Source organism: Rosa rugosa, chromosome 2, assembly GCF_958449725.1.
Source record: "Rosa rugosa chromosome 2, drRosRugo1.1, whole genome shotgun sequence".
Lineage (NCBI taxonomy): Eukaryota > Viridiplantae > Streptophyta > Magnoliopsida > Rosales > Rosaceae > Rosa > Rosa rugosa.
The window spans coordinates 68,973,666-68,997,454 of NC_084821.1; the positions used below are offsets into that span (position 1 = coordinate 68,973,666).

At 37.3% G+C, this 23,789-nt stretch overlaps 4 protein-coding genes across 4 annotated transcripts; 2 read left to right on the forward strand and 2 right to left on the reverse strand.

The window, feature by feature from the left end:
* The first annotated feature begins 1,698 nt into the window (after positions 1-1,698).
* LOC133729702 (uncharacterized) lies at positions 1,699-6,599 on the forward strand. Its single transcript, XM_062157263.1, has 16 exons — positions 1,699-2,223; positions 2,752-2,847; positions 2,938-3,057; positions 3,176-3,205; positions 3,423-3,530; positions 3,711-3,791; positions 3,864-3,982; positions 4,253-4,354; positions 4,744-4,860; positions 4,943-5,008; positions 5,347-5,413; positions 5,655-5,708; positions 5,862-5,957; positions 6,066-6,083; positions 6,179-6,214; positions 6,335-6,599. Exons 2-16 carry the CDS (start codon positions 2,788-2,790, stop codon positions 6,473-6,475), a joined length of 1,215 nt encoding a protein of 404 aa, XP_062013247.1. The 5' UTR covers positions 1,699-2,223; positions 2,752-2,787; the 3' UTR covers positions 6,476-6,599.
* Positions 6,600-7,717: 1,118 nt separating this feature from the next.
* LOC133729703 (secretory carrier-associated membrane protein 3) lies at positions 7,718-12,044 on the forward strand. The gene is made up of 12 exons (XM_062157264.1): positions 7,718-8,006; positions 8,644-8,760; positions 8,844-8,906; positions 9,366-9,399; positions 9,533-9,655; positions 10,081-10,143; positions 10,252-10,345; positions 10,718-10,763; positions 10,855-10,922; positions 11,181-11,229; positions 11,429-11,494; positions 11,607-12,044. Exons 1-12 carry the CDS (start codon positions 7,947-7,949, stop codon positions 11,691-11,693), a joined length of 870 nt encoding a protein of 289 aa, XP_062013248.1. The 5' UTR covers positions 7,718-7,946; the 3' UTR covers positions 11,694-12,044.
* A 366-nt stretch (positions 12,045-12,410) lies between these two features.
* LOC133729704 (glycine-rich protein DOT1-like) lies at positions 12,411-13,108 on the reverse strand. The gene has a single exon (XM_062157265.1). The coding sequence runs from the start codon at positions 13,038-13,040 to the stop codon at positions 12,573-12,575; it is 468 nt and encodes a 155-aa protein (XP_062013249.1). The 5' UTR covers positions 13,041-13,108; the 3' UTR covers positions 12,411-12,572.
* Positions 13,109-16,154: 3,046 nt separating this feature from the next.
* On the reverse strand, positions 16,155-19,225 carry LOC133729705 (PAP-specific phosphatase HAL2-like). The gene is made up of 3 exons (XM_062157266.1): positions 18,793-19,225; positions 16,881-17,568; positions 16,155-16,588 (listed from the first exon to the last, which is right to left on the reverse strand). Exons 1-3 carry the CDS (start codon positions 19,166-19,168, stop codon positions 16,285-16,287), a joined length of 1,368 nt encoding a protein of 455 aa, XP_062013250.1. The 5' UTR covers positions 19,169-19,225; the 3' UTR covers positions 16,155-16,284.
* Positions 19,226-23,789: the final 4,564 nt, after the last annotated feature.

Sequence of the window (23,789 nt, forward strand, 5' to 3'; positions counted from 1 at the left end):
TCCAAGAAATTAGGAATTTCCGAGCGTAGTCGCTTCCAAGAAATTCAATTCCAAGAGGGATTGGATTAGATCGAAACAATGATGTAAGTGGTCGATCATAGATTCTCTACAAACTCTAAGTTTGGAGGACTCTACAAGCTCCAAGCTTGGAGTGAGCACGAACCCCCACAGTTCGGCTATTGGTCTCCCCTATGAAGAAGAAAGGGGGGTAGAAGAGAGGAGGTTGCAAGTCCCCGAGAAAAGAAGAAAAGAATGAAAAATTTCAAAAATAGGAACTTTTAGAAAAGTTTACCTCTTAGGATTGCAGAACACATATGGTCCTTGTCGTAGGATTGGAGACGAGCTTCAGTCCTAGTGCAAGTAAGCAGACTTGTAGGATTGAAGCTGGTAGCGAAGACGCGAGGGTCGTGGAATCGCGAGGGCACGAGGTCGCGGGGGTCGCGGTATTGTGGGCGTGTCGCGGGGTTGCGAATGTGGACTGTGTCGCAGGGTCGCGGTGTTGCGAGAATGCAGGGCCGCGAGGATGCTGCAGGGATGCCGCGAGGTCGCTGTAGGGATGCCGCGAGGATGCTGCGGAGATGTCGCGAGGACTGTTGCGGGGCCACTGCGGGGATGCGACTGCTGCGGGGATGTCGCGAGGACAGTTGCGGGGATGCTGTGGAGATGCCGCGAGGCCGCTAGTGAGTCGCGGTCGCGAGGGCAGGCGAGCGCGCGCGAAGGTAGAAGGCAAGCAGTGCTTGCGGGCGCTACAGGGGCAGCGAGGCTAACCTGGTAGGGTTAGCGATGAGTTGCGACGCGGGGGCAGTAGTAGCGTAGGCAAGGCAAATCTGGTGGAGCTTGATCAATTTCTGGGGTTTTGGTTTCTAAAGCTAGGGTTAGGGCTTGTGCTGATAACGTGTTGTAGAGAAACTGAAATTGAGAGGAAATTGTTGTGTATTCTCATTGATAATAGGGACCTCTTTATATAGAGGATTACAATGCATAGAATCTTAATCGTACAAGGAAAGTAATCGTACATTAAATAGGAATCTAGATTCTTCTAATTTAACCCTATTACCACTAGGTCAAGTAACCTAGAGTTTGGGCCAAACACAAATAGAGATATCCTTAAACAAAATTGTATTTAATGTTATCGAACCCTATATTAATGTTGGTGCAAGTGCACGTCGGTGCTCGGCATTATCCTCTTCTTTAGTCATAGACAAGCAATATTAGTGAACATTTCGTTTTATGACATGTTGACTCACTAATCACGATTCCTCACTTAGAAACTCCACACCCCAATTTTATACATTTGTCATATAAATACTTAAAACGGACATAGCATGACCGTATCATTCAAGAGTTTCTCCATTTGACATGTCGAATTCTCTGATCGCTTAGCGGACACAAGTTAAGTAAATCCTTGTGTCACTTGATGTGTGACTCACTAATCACAATTCCTCGTTTAGAAACTCAACACCCAAATCATCTTCATTTTATCACACAAATCACTGAAAATATCACTCTCTATTTCTTTCGCAATCATTTAATTAGTAAATCAGATGTGACACGCGAGGTTATCGTCGATTTAATTATATTCCAGAAACCCACTCCTCACTAACTCCAATTTAATAATATTCCAAAAACCGAAGAAACCCGCACCAAACCAAACGGCTCCATCTGGACTAAAATTTTCACTATAAAATTCGACAACAGGAGAAAGAGAGAGAGAGAGAGAGAGATGCAACAGTGTGATTCCCCTTGTAGTTTTTATATAACAATGATGGACCAGGAGACACGAAGCGAACCCTTCCTGTTGCGTGTCTGATACAGTGAGCGACACTCGTCGTCGGCGGGAAGCCCATCAACACCCCCACAGCCCAATAGGCCAATACCTCTCTCTTCTCTTCTCTTCTCTCCCAGCTTACCTTAAAACCAGGCGAGTCTCTCTCTTAATCCAATCTGATTCGGACTTTGGCTTCCCCTTGCTGATTTTGCCCGAATCGTACGGACATTGTTTCTGGGTCTCTTGTCCTAGTCACTGTTGTCTCTCTGTCTCTGGCCCTTCTCTGTTTTCTCCTTCTATCTCATCAGCTCAGCTGCAACACTGTTCGAGTTTTCCGGCCTTATTATTTCGGTGATTTGATTTGATCTTGGTCTAGTATCCCTGCTGATTATTGGGTCCCGGAGTTTCCAGAGAAGAAGAACCGTTACAAGTTTCTCTGCTTTTTGTTTTTCCGGGTAAGTTTTTTTTTTTCTTTACTGTGATCAAGCAATGGGGGGATCCTTTTTTTTTTTTTTGGTTATTGGGTTATTAAGATCTAATGGGATCCATTTGTTGTTGAGGTTTTTCCATGATGGGCGAGTTAAAAATTAGAAGGTTACGTGTTTTGTGCTTGTATGAATTTAGTAACTAATAAATTTTTTTGTTCAAAGTTTGGTTTTTTCTGCAATCTCTTTGAATATATAGACCAAATTTATGGTGCCAGATTACATTGTCTAGGCTTTTAGGACTTGCTTAAAGCAAACTTCTCGTGCCAGGTTACATTATCTTGGCTTCTAAGACTTATTAAGTAATTGATTTTTTGCATTGAAGTTTGGTTGGTTCTGCAATCTCTTGTGTTTACTTGAAGCCAGATTATAACTGAATGTCTTCTTATTCTCCTACTGATTTTGGAAGAGGGTTCTTTTGTTAAAATTGTGGAGCTGATAGCAGTTGGTTGGAATTATATCTAACGTTGGTGTCTGTTTGATTTGAGTGATTTGCAGTTTGTCATGTAGAGAAAGTAGAAGGTTTTGATATCTATGAAGACACCAACCTCTTGGATATGGGTGTTCAAGAAGAAGAACAGCTTCTCTGATGGGGTATGATACGCAATCTCTTACTTTATAGCATTAAGTTTGAGTTTTCTCAGAAGTCAGTGTCATTGAGTATAAAAGATGTTGCTGATGCAGGGAAAAAGCGGAGGATTAAAGATGAAGCAGGTGTCGTTTATGGGAGTTGTGTGTACAGTAATGTTGTTCATCGTGTATAGAACCACCAATTACCAATATCAGGCTTATAAGGAGACAGAGGTAAATTAAACCTTCTATTTATCTGAACTTGACCTTTATGTTAATTCTTCAAAGTAATGTTATCCTTACCTAGTGGTCACTCTTACTGATTACATTTTTTTCTCCTCTAATTTATCAGATGGAAGAAAGAATGCATCCCTTTAATCAGGTAAATGCTCAGAATCCTTGTATGCATATCAATTTTTCTTGCTTCGGTTCATCTGTGTTTTGTAACACCTTAAAGTAAGGCTTCTGTAGTTCTTCATCATTAACTTATCAAATCACTGCAATAACCAGACCAATTAAAATTCTTGCATGCCGATCAGATGTGGATGTATGTTTCTATCTTCATTATATTCTAAGGTGCTTCTGATGCTTGCCTTCAGGAAATTCTTTTGAGTTCCAGAAAATTGGATGGTTTACCTCGTGGCATAATACAAGCTAGGTCGGATTTAGAACTGAGGCCTTTATGGCTGACTAGTTCAAAGTTAACGGTAATACTCTGATTGTCTCGTTTTTATGTTTTTCTTGCATGTCTGCTTACTCTCTTTAATTGAACACCGGTAGATGATTGCTAGATTGGTAGGCTTTAATGGATAAACAGAAATTTCTTTATTGTAATTATTGTGCTGATGATGACACTTGTCTGATTTGGGGTGGTTATAATGATTCAGGTTGATTATAGCAATCGCAATTTACTGGCTATTGCAGCTGGTATTAAGCAGAAACATAGTGTTGATGATATTGTGCAAAAGGTAATAGATTTTTCTACACAATGTTTAAAATGCTATCAAGAGACATGCTTGACCTAAATTTATCAATTTCAGTTTCTTCCAGAAAACTTTACGATTATACTATTCCATTATGATGGGAATGTTAAAGGGTGGTGGGATCTTGAGTGGAGTAATCAGGCCATACACATAGTTGCCCACAACCAAACAAAGTGGTATGTTAGCAATTGCATTCATGATTCTGTGAAATTCTCTGGCATTAAGCAACTATTCTTTTTATTCTTTATACACACACACACACATATTAGTTTTATCCAAAGTTTAGCAGCTGTCTGAATATTTCAAGTATGAAGTGTATTGCTGAAATGTGGTAATGTATCTAAAAATAATGCAATTTGTCTCCTCTCACAGTTGGAGTTATCAAAGAGCAGGTCCTACTTTTGCTGTTGGATTTTCTCATTTCTCTTCTTTTTGGGTGTTTTTAGGTGGTTTGCAAAACGATTTCTACATCCAGATATTGTGTCCATTTATGATTACATATTCCTTTGGGATGAAGATTTGGGGGTCAAGGATTTTAACCCAGCAAGGTACTATTCTGGTGTTATATACCCTTAATTACAATAGTCAGTTTAGAGAGTTATTTGAATACATGCTGGAATATCCAAAGAAAATGTTATGATCTTGATGACTCAAATCTTGCAAATGCACTAAGATTATAAAATATATATATATATATATTATATATAGTAGGGGGGCAATTGAATTCAAGTTTATTACTCCATCATTGCACTTACTTGTACTTAAACATCTTTGTTATATGTTTGAGTAGTAAACTTATGTGGCACACTGAAAAGAGAGTTTGTCAAAATATCTGTAATCGGTCTGGTAGGGGCAGCATATGGAATTATTTTCTAGTTATTAAGATTGTATACACTCTTTGAAGACCTGTCAATTCATATTGGATGCTGTTTCCCAGGTACCTTGAAATTGTAAGAGAAGCAGGACTGGAGATATCTCAGCCAGCTTTGCATCCAAATTCATCTGATATACATCATAGAATTACAGTTCGTGCTAAAAAAAAGAAGTTCCATAGGTAAATAGGCTGGTGTCAGAAAATTTTTTGCTCATCTTTCTGAATACTTGTTATACTTATAAAACATTTTCACTCTCTGCAGAAGAGTTTATGATAGTAGAGGCAGTGTGAAGTGTACAGAGGAAAGTCGAGGACCACCATGCACTGGGTGAGTTGTCATTCCGATGAGTAGCGACCTTCCTGATAGATTACTTTCTTTCTAAAAGTTCATACTGTATAGGAGTGATCCATCTATTATTGAGGATTAGAATTTAGGGTCTCCTCCTTTTTGACACCATGAGAAATTTCGTTGGTTTAATCACATCCTAAAAGTGGAAATTGACTGCTAGGATGTGGATAAACACTATCTCTGCATAACTAAGCAGACACAAATTTGCTTCTTTATAGTCTTCTAGAATTATACATAGAACAGTGGTCTTCTGTATGGGTCAAAACTAAAGAATACAATGGCGGGCCTTCTTAGTCTTTTAAGTTTACAAAATGCAGGTTTGTGGAAGGTATGGCTCCAGTCTTTTCAAGATCTGCCTGGCATTGCACTTGGCATCTTATACAGGTAACCTCTATATATTGGTCTGTGGCTTCAATTAATATTTTGAAATATGATGAAGAAAATCAGACTCTTGTTACTACTTACATCAAACTCTTACTATCAAATAGCTCCATATCCTCAATGTATTGATTTTCAACTCGTAATTGTATCGTCTGGAGTACTATCTCTTGTTAAATTTGAGCACCACCAACGTGTCAAATATCCTTTATTAAATTCTTCATGGAGCTGCTTTCTTGTTGGTCAGAATGATCTTGTACATGGATGGGGTCTGGACATGAAGCTTGGGTATTGTGCACAGGTAAGATCTACTTTCATACTAATCTTCTTGTAACATTTTCTGCTCCAAGGGTTGGTACTGCTCAAAATTGCTTAGGTTTCTTATCCTTTCTATAAAGTTATAGAACATCAAGCATTCAGCCAGAGGTCATAAATAAAATATGGCATTTTGCAGGGGGACCGTACAAAGAATGTTGGAGTTGTTGATAGTGAATTTATTTTTCATAAGGGTATACAAAGTTTGGGAGGGGGTGACTCACCCGAAAAAAAGGTTAGTGCTCCTTGCATCTTTCCCCATTTTCATTGTGTTCAGATCGTCTCTTAACATTGTCCTGCACATTAATCTGCTAACACTTCTGATTTCTCTCCCTATATGCAGGTTTCCAATTCTAAGAAGGTAAACTTTACTACAACCAATAGATAAAACTCTTTTTTCGTAAGAGGTTCTATAACTGCCCCAGCTTATTAATTTTTGTTCTTATTGATATTCAGAAACGTATTGTTTCAAATCACGATGGAAGAACCGAGGTGAGACTCCATCTAATGTGTTAAGATATTTTCGGACCTCTTGTACTGTTAATCAAAAACAATCACCTCAGGAGAGCTAGATGAACTTATGGTTCTTACATTTCACATGCACTTGGGCAGATTCGGAGGCAATCAACGCGGGAGTTTACAATGTTCAAAGAACGGTGGAATCGTGCTGTAGAAGAGGACAAGAAGTGGATTGATCCATTCAGAACTGACCAAAGACGGAGAAAGAAACAGCGGTTACGCAACAACCATTGAAGCTTTTTAACTTGAGAAAATTCTTAGTGCACCTTCTCATACACAATCCTCTATACTCGATAGTTTAGTATGTGTAGCGTTCATTGAACTCAATAATCTATTCATTTTTTGAACCTTCGAAAAACTTTGTTCCCCGCAACTCCCTGCTGTTTTGACTCTTCGTTACTTTTGTTCTATTATCAGCCGATCAATCCTTGCAAAAACCAAATGGGTGGGTGTAGAAAAGTTGCCCGCCTTGTAGCTGTGCAATGTGGACTGGGAAGTTGGGTTTCATTAGAACTGGGCCGACTTACATTGGGCCAAGATTATATAAAAACTAAAAAAAAAAGAAGGAATTTTGAACAAGGAAAATTAATCATTCTAGAAGACTATTAATAGCGCGTAGAGAATAATAATCAAATCAAGTCTTTACAGCTTGTGCCTGATATAGTCTTGTTGTCTAGCGGCTCTAGCCTTAATAATGAGAAAACAAGTTTTCCAGTAGAATGAAAAACTTTTGGCCAAAAAGAAAATAGAATGAAAAATTAAATAGAAGTCATTTTTTTTAAGGGAAAATAAAAGTCATTTTATAACTTTACAAAGTTGTAGTCCATGTGATGCTTGCATAATTTTCTATTGCCGTACGAACCTTCTTTGTTTATTAAGCCAAATTGCCTAAGGTTTTACGGTTAAACCAAATCTATTGGATTTCATCGACACTCCTTATTTTTTAATTTTTATCAATTTGAAAGCGTTAAACACCATTTTTTCTCTTGTGAGACTACTAAGACTATTGAATCGTCCAAATTTTACTTTATTCTATTGAAAAATGACAACAATTTCATACAACCATAAAAAAACAACAATAGAATTTTATTTTTTTTTTTTTGAAAGGGAAGGGTGTCAATCTGGTAACAACATATTCATAAAACCTAGAAGCCAATTACGTCAGCATGAAGCACTAGTAATCAAGACAATAATCCGCCATAACTTATTCATAAAAACTTAGTACCGCCCTACACAGACGGGACTTTCCCAGCTGAAACCCAAAAATGGAATTTGTTACAACCAAAGCAACAAAACAGAGCATAATGGATTAATTGACTAACTATACAACTAATACATCTTAAGAAATACCAAACACCCAAATTTTCATTTTTGCCCCTGAAGAATGCGAAAATCAAAACGAAAAGGCCGCCTTCGTTGTCCAAAAAGGTGACAAAAGATTATAGACGAGTCAGGACCTCCGTTTTTTCTCTCCAGAAAAAAAAAAAAAAAAAAAAAACGCTTTATTCAAACCGTTTACTCATTTTCTCTCTCTAGAATTCTAATTCAATCCTCACTTAGCTTTCGTGCCCTCAAATTCTCTTCGTCTCTCTCTCTATATTCAATTCTACTTCTTCTTCTTCTTCCTTCTCCTCCAAGTTTCTTCTTGTTCGATTTCTCCTAATCTCTCAGATCTCTCTCAGTACAGAACCACTCGCCCTCATCCATGGCCGGTCGATTCGATAGTAACCCCTTCGCTGAAGAAGAGGAAGTCAATCCGTTCTCGGTGAGTGTCCTTTTGCGATTTTCTGGTTCTGGTTGTGATGAGTTTGGATGCGATGATTTGGTTTTTGAATCTAGTCAAATTTGGATTTGAAGGTGGGTTGACTTGAAAGGTTTTGTGGTTTTTAGCTAGTCTTTGCGATTTTTGGCTGCGGTTTAGTAGATCTTAAGATCTGCGATCCTTTCGGTTTTGGATTGTCAGTGAAATTGAAGTGAATCGTGTTAAGTTTGTAGCTATTCAGTTTGAATGTAGAATCTCCATGGATTTGAAGTCTGTGTAATTGAGTATGTGTTACAGTAGCTTGCGATAGAAATTTGTGATCTAAATCTCTGTGTGTAAAAATAATCAGTCAAAACTTCGTCGGAGTGGATTGTAGAAACTGATTTTTCTGCGGCTGTTGATGAACAAAAGTGTTCGCCAGTTTATATTCAGATTGAAAGGAAATGTTACAACAATCGTTGGAAGATAGTTTCCTGAATATTTCAGTTTTCGTGCATCTTTCCTTGGTTGTTAGATAAATTTTGGTAAGTCGTAGCATGGACTGTGAAGTTATTAGGCATGAAGAACATAGACGGTGGTTTTGTATGCAGAAACATAGAAACTATACCTGTTTGAGCTCTAATGCATTTGTATTGACCAGAATCATGGAAGCGTTGCTCCTGCCAAGAACTCCAGACTATCACCTCTGCCTCCGGAACGTGCTGGTTTCAATTACGGTATTGGTGAAACCGTCGATATACCTATTGATGGAAGTGGGGTAAGTTTGAATTGAGAGGATGTTAATTAGACTACTTGTATTTGGCCTAGTGTTTTTCTAATTTTAGTTATTATTTGATTTAGGATTTGAAAAAGAGGGAGAGGGAACTCCAAGCTAAAGAAGCTGAACTGAGAAAGCGTGAAGAGGTATGACTTGAAAGAAATTCTAAATTCTGATTGCATGGAAATTTAATACTCAGCTGTAGAGAACTGATGTTTGTCAACCTGTTTATCAAATTTTTATTTATTTATATATTTTTTTTATTAAGAGACTGAAAATTTTCATAACTATCCTGAACATAAAGGATGTAGAGCACTGATGTTTGCCATTATGCATTTTTTCGGTGACTCTGGTTAGGGATGAATAGGAGTATCTTGCGAGGACTAAATTTCTGAGATATTTACTTGAATATTCTTAGAGCAGTTTTTTTTTTTTTTTTTTTTTTTGGTCTCTTGTTGATCTTTTTCTTACTTTACATTTTTGACAAAAAAAAAAAAAATCGGCATCAAATGTTCCTGTAAATTTGTATTATAATTCTTTATTGGTCCATACAATACAAATTTCAACATTCATTCATTTTTTTTTTTTTTGGGTGTTTCACGTAGATTGTAAAACGGAAAGAGGATGCTGCAGCACGAGGTATTATTCCTTGCTCTTTATTTTGCTGAAATATCGGTAAATGTGTTCAAAACCTTATCTAAAAACTTAGAAAGTGGATATCCTCTGAAAGTTGATCACCTACAGTCCTGACATGCTCTGTTTTGTTTTGCAGCTGGAATTGTTCTTGAGGAAAAAAATTGGCCCCCTTTCTTTCCACTTATCCATCATGATATTGCAAATGAAATACCAATTCATTTACAAAGGGTGATGTATGTTGCATTTACAACATGGTTAGGTATGTCAACTGTTGCTTGATTTATAAATTGTTTGATAACATGTGTCAGGATTCTAATTGCATGCAATTAAAAAAAAAAAAAAAAAAATGTATACATGTGCTGGCAATAGTTTTCTTTAGTTGAAATCATGGCTGTTGGTGCCATGATGGTTGGCCTTGTAACATGGTGTTGAGTTCACAATTTTGATGGCCTTAAAACTATAGCGGTCAAAGATAATATAACCGATGTTTAACAGTTCTTGTTATTCTGTAATCCATATATCATTGCATGAACTTGTCTTCTGCTATCATGATTAGAGTGTCAGGTAGACTGTATGAATAAGTTTTTCTACTATATACTGGAGACTATAGAGATGTATGAATAAGTTTTTCTACTATATACTGAAGACTTTAGAGATTTATTGATGAATGGTGATGTTATGCAGGAATTGTTGCTTGCCTATTCTGGAATATAATAGCTGTGACTACTGCCTGGATTAAGGGTGAAGGTGAGTACAAAGATATACCTTGTGTCTGTCCTGCAATTGCTTGAGTATTGATTTTGGATCTGCTGTTTCGAGTTTGGTGAAATTGATTATTTCCTCCTATTGGTATAGGGGTGAAAATTTGGTTCCTTGCGGTTATATATTTCATTGCTGGGGCCCCTGGATCTTATGTGTTGTGGTACCGTCCTCTTTACCGCGTGTTCAGGTATTACTTTCTCTTGGTGATAAATTTGGTTGTTGATATCTTTTGTTGTTAACTACCAAGCTCCAGTTTTACTGTTCCCTTGTTAATAAGCCACAAAGAAATTCTCTGAAGATTGGACATTGTGTTAGACTATAATGAAGCAACTGAGAACAAGCATAGTGAACATGTTGCAATATGATACTATGTTCTGTTAGTTATGACCAATCAATGTGATTCAAATAAGTAATATGTGCATTGTAGAATTTCCTCCCTCCTTATAATTTATGCTAATGCATGCGTAAGTTTTGAAAGCAAGTGGAATAATGCATTAACTGTTGAATATAGTGTTAGCTGTGCTATTGATTGGTATTCTTTCTTATAATCTTATTGCAGGTCTGAGAGTGCATTGAAGTACGGATGGTTTTTCCTGTTCTACCTGGTAATGTTGTCTCAGATCTCCTGTTGTAGTAGGTTTGCAGTTTACTCCAGGAATTTTAGCATACCCAATACTTATATTCTTTTCTGTACAGTTTCACATTGGTTTCTGCATCTTTGCTGCGGTCGCTCCCCCTATAATCTTCAAAGGAAAATCTCTCACGTATGTCCCTAGAAACCTTAATTTAATTCTACTGTTTGCAGAGGTTTATTCTCTCCAGACATGCTACAATACACTTGATCTATATTTCTGTTCTTAGTTATACACTTAGTTATATACCCAGATAAAAGTGAATATTTAGTGGATGCTTGTAACGTAAGGAATTAAAATTGGGAATATGCTTGAACATTGTTTATGATTTGAAATTTTTATTTTCCTGTTCTCTACTTATGATGTACCTGTTGTGTGCTTTTGGAACAGTGGCATTCTGGCTGCAATTGATGTTCTAGGCGATCATGCTTTGGTTGGGGTAAGACTATAGAATTTCGCTTATGCCCATGTACCCTTCACTGATTTCAGATGCCTCCTCTTCTTTTAATGGATATATGAGACTACAAAATTCTACTCATGACTGTTCATGTAGATGGCATATTATTTTATAGTTTTGATATTTTTGTTATTGTATTACGATCTGATGGCTGATACTGATGATTTTGCTCTGTTTATAGATCTTCTACTTCATTGGATTTGGCATGTTCTGTCTTGAATCAGTGCTTAGCATCTGGGTTATTCAGGTCTTGTTCTCCTTGTCAATTTGTCACAAAAGGACTTGTAATATCTCGGGTTCTGTTGTAGCACTAGATTCTTGGTTTCTTTTTTAACACCTCTTTTTCTTTACATATTCAGCAAGTATACATGTACTTCCGGGGAAGTGGTAAAGCTGCTGAAATGAGGCGTGAAGGAGCAAGACATGTTGTGAGGGCAGCAATATAAGGCAATGAAACATGTATTCAGAAGGAAAAGATGGCGACTCTGTATTGATTTAGGTTGTATATGCCCTTAGCTACAGGATTTGCGGATACAGATGTTTTGCTCGAGCCTTTATTTTTTGATTTGTACCCCCTCTACATATTTCACAAGTGATTAAGTGCTACTACCTCTTTTTAGTATATTGGAGTGATATGGAAACTTGAATCCAAGGGCTTGTTAGATACACGTTTTCTGCATTTTGCTGCTTCTAAGAATTCTGTAATGGAGTTTAATTCAATCATTCTCAGTACAATGTTTTGGAACCACGTGTCGGTTCCAGAGTTGAGTAATTCTGAGAGCTGTAACTTCATCTTACTGATCCGTCTCACATCTTTCCGTCTGACCCAATATTTACAGTGGGGATTGAAGCATCATATTAGTTACAGATAGGTTGCTTAACTTCTCTGCTGTTTGGGATTTGCTTTGATGGCGAAATGTAGAGCTTCTGATTATGAGATTGCTTTCCTCAGTTTACGGAAGTTGGGTATACCATATAGCTAACAATTTGGTATTCAAATTAGGTGCCTGTGGCTAAATTAGCAATTTGGTATGGTATTGCCAATGTATAGAAGACTTCAAATAAACTAGAGCTCACATCACCGTATATATGGGTTCTCAACAGAAGCATAACACCCAGCCAAGCCCTAAAGCTTTTAGAAAACAAACACAAGAGCCCCTCCATTACCAACTAATTCTTTATTTAACTAATAGATTAGAGAGGAAGTGACTCAGTAAAAACATAGAACAGTCTCATAGGAACTATTACAAACTCATAATTTCTATATACTAATAGTTTACCATCTACTGGTTCCATCATAACAAGAACAAACCAGCCCTATTCCTCTAGCAATAAGCAGTACACTTCTTGCAGTCGATGGTGCACCCACCGCCTCCGCCGCCGCCGCCGTAGCCCTTCCCTGAGCGGCTGTAGGAGGTGAAGCACTTAGCGGGACATGTCAGCTTCTTGTTGAAGCAAGGACCCTTTTCTTTGCACACCTGAGTAGGCCTCACGATACCACCCTTGGAGGAGCCTCCGTTCGGACCGCCGTACCCTCCACCATAGCCGCCTCCAAAGCCCTTTCCAAATCCGGGTATGTCAAACCCACCTCCGGGCCCAAAGAACCCTCCCATGCCGCCGCCGCCGCCATTGTTTCCACCACCATTATTGCCACCAGCTCCACCACCCTTGTTCTTGTTGTTTGAGTGCTTGAGCTCAGCTGAGAAGGCTCCGGTGGACTCAGGTCGGGCAGACAAGCCACCAAGTGAAGCAGTGAGGATCAAAGTTGCCAAGAGAAGACTTGTTGGGATCATGTTTGCTCTTTAGGAGTGTGATGAGATGGAAGAGAAGGTAGTGTTTGAGAAAGGGATATATATACACAAAAGTTGAAGTGGATATATGATAGTGGGAAGACAAAGGACATTAATGGAGGAGGAGGATGTGTTGGAGGACAGTTACAGAGGGTGAGTAGGTTGGGTGCAATTATTATCCTCTTCAATTTTTTTCATCTCTTCATTTATTGGATCATCAAAGTTTGACACATGAAGTTTGGTAACTCTTTTAGTGATATGCACCCACTATTTTTACATGATAATATTGAACAATTGGGAACCGACATGTTAATGGGATATAGTGATATACACAGATGTACACCGACTTTGATTTTAGATTACTTTCATGCAGGAGATGACAAATATACAATTAGATTGTATCATCTTATCATTTATTTGCATGGAGTTCGGGTGACGCTCCCAGCATCTATTGATGCATTAATTAATATATCGATAAGAGAATTTTTGATATAGAGACTTGATTGGTAGATTTTTTTTTTAAATTCGAGAATAAGTAACAAAATATAACATTTTATTCATATTTTTGTATATTTTGACCTTATTCTTTACTTATTCATCACGTTTTATTTATCTAAACAATAGTTTGAGTCTTATAAATTGATGTATCGGATAAAACAATCTTCAGTATATAAAATCAAAATGTCATTTTTTAGTGTAACGTAACATGGAGAGTACAATCCCATTAAGCTTTAGTTGACGAAAGATTAAAAAAGGGATGAATACAATCTTATTACGCATTGAGTCATACACTTGTACTCTCGCAAACAATAAGATATTTTTGAGGATTGCTAAGCATAATGAAGTTGGATTAGCTGTCACAAGAGTCGTAGAAACATTAAATTAAGCTCTTAGACATGAAATAAATGTAGCCAACTTCGTATCTGCAAACTCATTTAAAGACGACGGTGAAACTTGAAGTCATGACCACATTCAAGGGAGGTACACATCTGCACTTGTAGAGATGTTAGTCACTACTCACTAGCTAGTAGCTCAGCATGTGTGAGTCGAGCTTTGGTTCCCAAAATCTTTGATATGGTTGACCTAATAGGTCATATTTTCGAAACCATCGTTTTCAGTTTCTGTCACAATTTGTAGGGATGGATACACCTTCAAGTGTATAGTCTACGCATGCAGTCCCCTATGGCAAAGCTACAATCACTAGGACGACTGTTAGAGCACAACAGATTCAACACTATATGGCCTAACTTGTTAGACTACTATCGTGCCCAAAAGTTTTGTGATCGAATGAGTAGCTACCTAGCTAATATCCTCTCTCACGTACAGCGTCAACGTGCACCTAGCTATTAGAGAGTATCAGATGTTATATTACATACGTAGTCGGGGATGGAGAAGTCGGACGAGACCTCTTCTTCCATACATTAAATGATCGGAATACGAGTTAACAAACAAGATGACAAAACCAGTGTTGGATAGATTAATATTCAATCTAAACACCTAATTTTGCACTTAAGTTTTGCCAAACTCATAATGCAGAGCTGGGATCTGAACTTTTACTTATCGAAAATGCAGTTTCAATTCTCTGATCAATATTCCCCACCTTTCAACTTTCATTGATAACTTCTTTATGAGTGTTTAGTCCAAAAAAAAACTTCTTTATGAGTGTGGTCCAATGGTTGTATCATTTGGACCCATCCCTACCCCATTAAAGTTGAATCCACTTATTCTCCTCATAGTGAGGCAAATATGCCTATAGGCTAGTTACAAGAATTTTAATATTAAAGTGAACCGACTTTGTTGAACTGATCCTTTTCTTGTTCACAAAATGATGCAGTAAATAATTTCAGAAAAATGATATGTTCATGGAAATGTGGAATCATGTTGTGCTTATGGTTAGGGTAGTTTATAAACAAGCAATATTATACTAAACGAGCAGGCTAAACCAAAGGTTTCTCACTTTCTTTGAAGTATAGATTGTTTTTTATGTTAGATTCGATAAGTATCGTAGAAAAACTTCAAAAAAAGAACTGTTGATGAGTATCCTAGATCTCGACAACCAGGCATTGTAGCTGGTTGATTAAGATGTCAACAGGGGGAGCTGAGCAGTACGTGAGCCATTAAACTCTAGGGCCGACCAATCTACTTATCTTAATTAGTTGACATTTGAGTCCATACAGGTATGCCTATCAAGAAAATGAGTTGTTTTGCATCTAACTAATTAGTGATCTCAATCTTTCCTCACGAACACTTTGCTTAATTCCTTCTGGTATTAAATATCGATTTGGACACGGAGCTTCGATATCTATAGGCACTTACTCGTCCTTTCCTAATCAATAGCAGCTGTCAAAGTCAAGAAGTTCATGTCAGTTAAGAACACGTATGACTTTTATAAGTTCTTTGCTGAGATGCAGAGTGGAACATTGTCCTTGTCACAAATCTGAGTGGACTGTTTATTCCCAAGTTACTACGGAAATTGCATAACTTGGATGTGAAGAGTAATGGAAAAGATCAGTAGAAACAGTTGCTAGCATTTCTCGTTTAATTTATCAAATTTGTGTCTGTCATTCTCAAAAATCGCATGTTCTTCTTTTCTCATCAAAATCTTTCACCCATAAATCATGATTTTTAAGTAATTCTCTAATTGATGGAACTCAAAAATCTCAACCTAATTTTTTTTTACAATTTTACGGAAAATCATGGTCTCAGACAAATTTTTTATGTTTTTTTAGGAGAAAGTTCAAAAAGTGATTCCCACAGAATTGGTAAAGCATACGTCTTTTAAGTGTATTTAACCTCGCTTGAGGAGACACTAGTAGCCTCACTCGCATTAGCGTGAGCTTGTGCGTGGGCATGGACATTGGTAACCTCTATCTCTGTATAAAAAAATTTGAGACTCATTGAGTTGGGGCCATAGGCCCAAGCCTTGTTGCATACTCCATTTGGTTGATGGGTTTTGCATCATTACGCAAGGCAGTGAAGGCAATAGGTTGCTATTTTTAATTTTTTATTTGGGGTTCAATAATTGGTTCCTAAGCATTTCCACCTTTCTGATACAATTGGATGATTTTCTCCCCTAAAAGTCCCGTTATAATTGACTCTGAATACCAAGATCCCCGATTGCTTTTGAAGCAAACTGATGTTTTATGTTATTTTATAAACCAAAAATAGAAAAATGAAAACACTAATGTACAATGCTCCTCTCTGACATGCAAGGAGTTATGTGCAATTTTATGTTGAGCAGCAGGGACTACAGACTAGAGGAGTCCCAGCTAGCATCAACAGCCCTGATGATCTTGTCATGTAGGTTTGCTCCGGCACTAGCTATCACACCTCGATCAAGACCTTCCAAGTATATACCCTTTGAAAAGTCCAGTGGACACCCCCCGGCGTCTGAAACCACACCACCAGCCTCCTGTATGATGACAACACCAGCTGCATGATCCCATATCTTCTCTTTGTAACCAGCCCTTGCAAACTTCATAAAAATCTCGGCATCCCCACGAGCTATAGCTGCATATTTCACCATGCTATATACTCTTAATGGTTGCTTCCTGCAGTCATAACAAGCTCTATTAGTCTAAACCTGGTGCATTTTATCACATATCTATTGTACCTCCAGGCTTCCGTTATAACCCAGAACTTATTTTCATCTGCAATCATGTTATAAGGGGCTCAGCTTAACAAACTGATTTCATGGTTACAAATCACAATGGGTAAAATGCCTCTAACTATTGTTTAAGAATGGCAGAGTATATATCAATACAGTTCATGTGAGTTCCTTCGAATTCATGACAAATTATAGTACACACATGGCAAAGAGAAACGAATTCAGAACATATGTACCTAAGTCCAACACTGTGAGCTAGTCCTGCTGTGAAGGAATGACTTGAATTTGCCTTCTCAACCGGTTCACAAAAGGTTGCCAATGATGGATTATCGATGGAGGACACTCGGACAGGTTTTGCAGAGTTTGGCCACAAAAAGTTCTTGTTTACATGGAGCAGGGGTTGCATCCAAGCCTCACCACTACCTCTTTTAGCATATATTACACAGCCTTTGTCCCATGATTCTGATGTTGGTGGAGTCAATTTGGATATAATTCTATGATACCGGTGATGATAGTTTAGCCATTCTTTTCTCATTGGGTAATTAGGGCATCCAAGAACTCCAAGCACAACTTCTCCATCCTCTATTAGAGCCAGAGCTATAGCATATTGATCCCCTCGTACAAAACCCAGTGTTCCATCAACAGGGTCAAGAGCCCAAAATCTCCCAGTAGGGCCTCCCCTTGAGTTGCACCGACTGATGGCTTCAAGAACCTCTGTAGTCCCAAGGGCCTTTTTCGGACCTTGAAGTCCAAAACGAGGTGCTTCAGCTAGACAATCATTTACGGTTTTTACTACTGCTTCCAACACTCCAGCTGCCTTAGCCTTGGACAGGTTTTGAATGTCTTCTTCAGCTACAATGGACACATTGCTACTCCCAAAAGCCTCCGACAGTATCCAGCTCACAGTTGCTTGGACACTCCAATCTGTTTGCATGATATGATCAAGATTCAATAGAATAAGACACAACAAAATGCCTAAAAAGATCAGAAAGGATAACCTCCACCCCCTCAAAAAAAAAGTATAAAACATCAGAGAGATTTCTCATAAAATAGAATGTTGTGTACTGAAGATTGACCATAAAGTTTCACCTAAAATGCTGAACCTTCCACTTCACAAGGCATCAATCAATGAAATGATAACGTTGAAGCAATAGAGTTTAATATGTAATCATTTGGTCACATACTTTAGACCACAGGTTTCACTATTTTTAATTTAGAACTCCAGTATAATAACAAAATATTGTAAGCTATTCCATTTAGAGATGTCGAAAACTATAAACCAGCAGCAACTTCTTAAGAGGATGGTGAGAAGTTATCAGTGTTTTAAAAGCTATCTTTGGTGTTGAAGCTGAATTTGGTTCAAATTGTCAGAGATGCTCAAGTTAAAGACAAATTGGGATACTTTTCCTCAATCAGAAATCTAAGGGAGCAGCCAAACAGCGATCATAATGAGTCCAGAGACAGCAAAATATGAGGTTCTTAACAAATCGCCAAGTTCCATAACATGATGCAGAGAGATTATATAAATTACAAACAAAATGGCTGACTCTTACACCAAGACACAATTTTGACAGAAACATTCGGTTCAATTATGATTATTTCATCTTAAGGACAGAAAGATTGCTATTGAAGGTAGAATAACCATAGAGCTGCTGGAATAGACACTCTAAAAAGGCTCAAGTTGCCTATATGCTCTGTCCAAAATCTAAATTGTGCCTTCTAGTGATTCGGTTCAACATTCACACATTATACAAGTTAATGCCTGGTTTATAAAATAGAAGACTGAAACCAAATGCTTAATAAAGCACACATCTTTCAGATACCCTAGGAGACAAAGGACTAGCATGGGACTAGCATATTCCCATATGATAAAGTTGCCACTAGGAAACCACCAAAACAGATGCACAAGATCATATTTTTATTAAAATTTATAGCACTTTCAACTAAAGCAAATTACAACTCAAAGCAATGCGTCACATGTCAATTTGTGTGCATAAACTATAATATCAGTCATTATTGAAGAACAATTTCCGAAACCCAGAAAGGCAAGCATCTACATAATCATAATCACAGAAAACCCAGTTCAAATCAACACAATTTCCAATGACCCAGTTCATAAAAAAAAAATGTAAGAGTGAAGAAACAAACCTGCAACAGTGACTGGAGAGTTGTCACCTTTGGATTGAACCACAGCGCTGGACTTGGAAATCAAACTCTCCTGAACTTTCTGGCAGAGTGAACAAGCCATTTGCACAGCTCTGACTGCAGTTTCCAATTCTTGGGTGTGCTTCATGGATTGTAGGGATGAAAGACTCAACCTTTTTGGGTCCTCCATTACTGTGAAAGACTGGGTTTGGCTGAGCTTGGATAAGCAGCCAATGGGTTTTGAGATTCTGTGGTGGTGGGTTTTAGAGAAGCTAACTGTTCCTACGTGGTTGATTATGGACTTGCGCTTGTTATTCAATTTCACGAGTCCTAAATTGTGAGAGGCTTTTATAGCCATACTAGAACAATGTAAAGGCATATCATCAATGTAGAGAAAAAGATCTGAGCTGAGTGTGTTTGTGTTGCGTGTGGTTTTCTATTATTTATGTGTTTTCAAATTTTGGAGTATGTGGGGTGCTCTTATAAAAGGAAAAACACAAGAGAAAGTGATAGCTTTATGGCATCATAATTGGAACTTGGGCTTTCTTTTATGTCATTTGATTTTGCCTTACCCTTTAAGAACAAAATTGAGCCAAGGACAAGTTGAAGCAAATTTGTGATATAACTTGTATAAGGGTTATTTATTAATAATGAGACACCATTAGGTGTGATCTAAATCATCTAATCCATGTAAACCATTTTTAGGTAAATTCTTTCTTCTTTCTTATAGTAGAAGCAATTAGGTAAATTTTTGGTACTATGAAATCATGACTAGATAGATGTATCCAAACTAATTTTTGGTAATTTCACCTTGTCGATCTAGTGCATTTACTATCCAAACTAAACTGATCAAATTGACCAATCAATAATCTAGTTTAATAGATTAGAGTATGATTTTCAACAATAATCATATTCAACCGGGTTGGTTTTTGGGAGTTGAAAACCGATTCGATCAGACATAATTTATGCAACATAGTTCTCTGTGGTTTCTATCTTGATTTTGGTCTTTTGCTCAATGATAGCAAACTTGGTTTCTTCCTGAAAAGTGAACTTATTTTTCGTTTGCTTTGTTTTATTTTATGTCAGTCAATACTCAATAGTAAATGCACTAGATCGACAAGGTGAAATTACCGTTTGAAATTCCTTTTAGGACATTTTTAGCCTCGTCAAAGTTGAGGAGACATTTTGAAAACCAGTACATGTTGGAGAGCTTACTCACTCATAGGCATAGCTCATAATAACATCATCATTACTTCATGCATGCTCCTAATTATTAAATATTAAATTTTTAAACGAACTGAAAAAATTTAAAATTCAAACTTAGAATCACTCCAGTATTTGTCAGAAGAATATCGCTAGACCAATAGTTAAGGGAAATTCTACAATATGTTAACATATGATATGATACAGTTATCACTTTTAAGACTTAATTACTCAAATGAGAACTTACTTTATTCTAACAAAGTAACAAGAATCTTATTTACCTTAATGATGATTTTTTTTTCTAATTACATACTTTGCTCTAAAGAGGACCTTATTTATCTCAATGAGGATTTCTTTCTAGTTACCATATGAGTCCTTGAAATGGTAACATGAGTTCTCAAAGTGTAAATATTACATGAAATATGACATGTATGAGAAATATTAACGTATCATAACGAGGACCTTATTTATCTCAATGAGGACTTCTTTCTAGTTACTACATGAGTCATTGAAATTATAACATGAGTTCTCAAAGTATAAATATTACATAAAATATGACATGTATGAGAAATATTAATGTATCATAGCTATACCCGTTAGTTAAACCAAATTATTTGATCAAACTCATCAAAGAATAGTGTTCGAGTCATTATGAACTCATCAAGGCGTATGCAAGTTCCTCACGTCGGCGGGAGATTGTTAGGCAATCCACCTTCAGGTTGATAGATGAGGGGATCCTCACTCACTTTTCAGTCTATTTTGGGTGGGAACTGTATTCATCCACCTCCCTAATCATGACCTTCATGATTTCTATCTTCTGTGGATTTCTATCTTTTGTGGATTTCTCATAGGAAGTGTGATTCATAAGTGATTCTACTATTTTTGATTTTTTTGGAAACTGGTGCTCATTGCTCAGGTGAGTGGAAGGACTTGGGGTCCCGAATTGGAACACATCGATCTTTTCTCCATGATCAAACAGATTGGATAGGATCAAGCCAGTCATAAACCCAGTACATTTTCTCAGTACTAATTTGGGACTTCATGATGCATTACCAATTTACCATATATGATATCAAAGACTATGAAGTTGATAATATGATTGTGCTGGAAATTTTCAGATCGATTGTTTTTGAGTCATAATGTGAATCTAGTCACTTTTAGCCTAGTCTCAATTATTGATTTGCAGATGACCAATGTTTAAATTTAACATATGTACTAATAATTAATTAAGATGACCTCTTTCAAGCATCATCATTCTTAATTTGTACGATTGCATAAGAATTTCACTGCATGATGGAGGGATTCAAACCCATCTTTTGTCTTGGGAAAAACAGTTGGTCGCTCAATAGGTCAAGTTGCGGAGACCGAGACTCTCTACTCTCTAGTGGCCACTCCTGCCTACTTTCTTTGAAATTCTGAAAGTAGAAGGCATTAGGATTAGTAATAGGTGCCGGCGTGCCGCAATTCACAAACTGATGGCATATCTGCAACTCCTTAGGCTGAACAGCTTGAGCTCAACTTACTTCAGCGTTTCAACAGCATGACGCAGTCTGATTTTGTCCCTTGTATAGTTTTTGTTTTGTTTTTGTTTTAGATGGCGTCCCTTGTGTATAGCCGTATACTTGTTTGTTGTAAGACTTGTAGTATCGGTTCCATGTTGTGTTTACTAGAAGAACATTGAAATCAAGGCGAAGCAGTAGGATATTCGAATTTTTTCTTTTCTTTCATGTTGTATCAATAAAAGAACATCGATTTCGAAGCAGTAGGATATCCAAACCTTTTCTTTTCTTTTCAAGTTGCATATTTCAATTTCTTATAAGACATTTTATCCAACAATTTGTCAATCTTCAAACTATTTACTAGTACTCTTACGAGCCACCAAAAACAAAACCAGGCAAATGAACAAATAGAAGGCCCAACAAGTGTTGAGCTATGGGCTTGAGCTCCCACCCGAATGTAATGAATTCTTTTTGGTCGTGTTGCTATTTCAGGACCAACCCAGATTCTACACATGTAAAACTATTGATTGTTGTGGAAGAAAATTTATCCAGATTCCATGGGTTTATCATTTATATCAACAGAATGAGCAGCACGACAATCCTTGAGTGGGTTGATGTTGCAATCTCGATCAATCAATTTCAAAGTTTTGAAATCGGATTTCATCTTCTTTTCTTTCTTATCTAATCTTAGGAAAAAAAAAAATAAAAAAAGATAAAGCTCTCCTAATCCTAGTGCTTGAACTTGGAGTTTGGGTGTAAAGAAACTTGTCAACTTCAAAATAATGTCATTCAGCTAGTGGAGATTATGATTTCTTATTGTACTCGAGTGAGACCCTGAACTGATAACTATAGCTCTTACGAGATGTACACTCCCATTTTTATTAAGAAGAAAAAGTCAAGCCATCTCATCACTATGGGTCTATGCTTTGTGTTAGAAGTGAGAAGAGATTCGCTCAAAAGAAGTAATGTATTGACAAAGTAGTCCATTATGAGCACTATGTTATGTGTATCGGTATTTTTAATATAATGCATTAGATTTTATGTGTTTTGGATAATGAATGTCATATTATTTAAACTTGAAATACGATTGGATATATTGTTAATGTGGGCCAACATCAAATGCATTATTTTATCATTTAATGATGGATTCAAATGCATTGTTAACACTTTGGGTAGAAGACACCGATACTTTTAGTGAAATACGTACAAAATATAACGCTCCGAGTGTAAATAAAACCCTCCATAGACTTGTGGCTATTAGATTGGTTAAAGCCACTATCATGTACTACAGCACACCCATAGTAAGTGATAAGGTTTCTTTTCTTTTCGCCAGGAGCGAGTCATGATATAACACACATATAGCACTGTAGCAGGTAATAGACTAATAGGAGATGAATTTTCTGTATGGGACAAGGAATCAAACAGTTTGACATGATGTTTGTGGTTGTGGTGGTATCCCAGCTCTTTTAAGCAACCAAACCGAAAGAAAAAAAAACATGTGAAGCATATGCAGCAGCCACCAATATTTTAATTCATCAACTTTAATTTTTGTAGAGCCCATATCTTGAGCACTATTTCTCACATCAACACCCACTGCCCCAAGAGACTGAATTACCCTTACACAGCTTGTGCTCACTGCCCGGTACTATATAAGAAAGCCTTGAGCTTTCTATGAGCATCAAGCAAAACCAAGTAGTAAACTTCCAAATCAAACACTCACAGCAGCACATTCAAGTGATTCAACAGTTCAGAGGAGTTATAACAGATGGAGAGTTCCACTGCCACTGCCATTTCCGGGAGAGCCATGTTGAACAGTGGAGTTTATTCGCGGCGGTTTCCTGCCGGGCGCCCTATTCCGAAGAGGGGTCAAGTGAAGATGGGGATAGTGGTGGGATTGGCCAATTCTGTGGCTTCCCTCTTCACTCCTCATGGTCCATCCATGCACAAGCAGCATTCAACCAAGTCCTAAGTAAGGAATAGGATTAGGAATACTTGGGAAGTAGCAGTACTCCAGAGCTTTTGCCTCTTAATTTTCCCTCTTTTGGAAAAGATTTGAGCTTCATGTATTCCTAAAAGTTTGTACATTGTAGATTTTTACATCAAATATGAAATGGGATTATATACTTCTCTTTCGTTCACAATCTGGATGGGATGAATATATAATCTTAAGAAGAAGGAAATTTCTAGCTACTTAAAATTGGAACCCCATAAGCAATTAGCCAGCTTCAAAGAATCAGATTTCAATTCTAGCTATTAGGGTATTGGGTATAGTTTTCCAGTTTTTGCTCTCAACTTCTT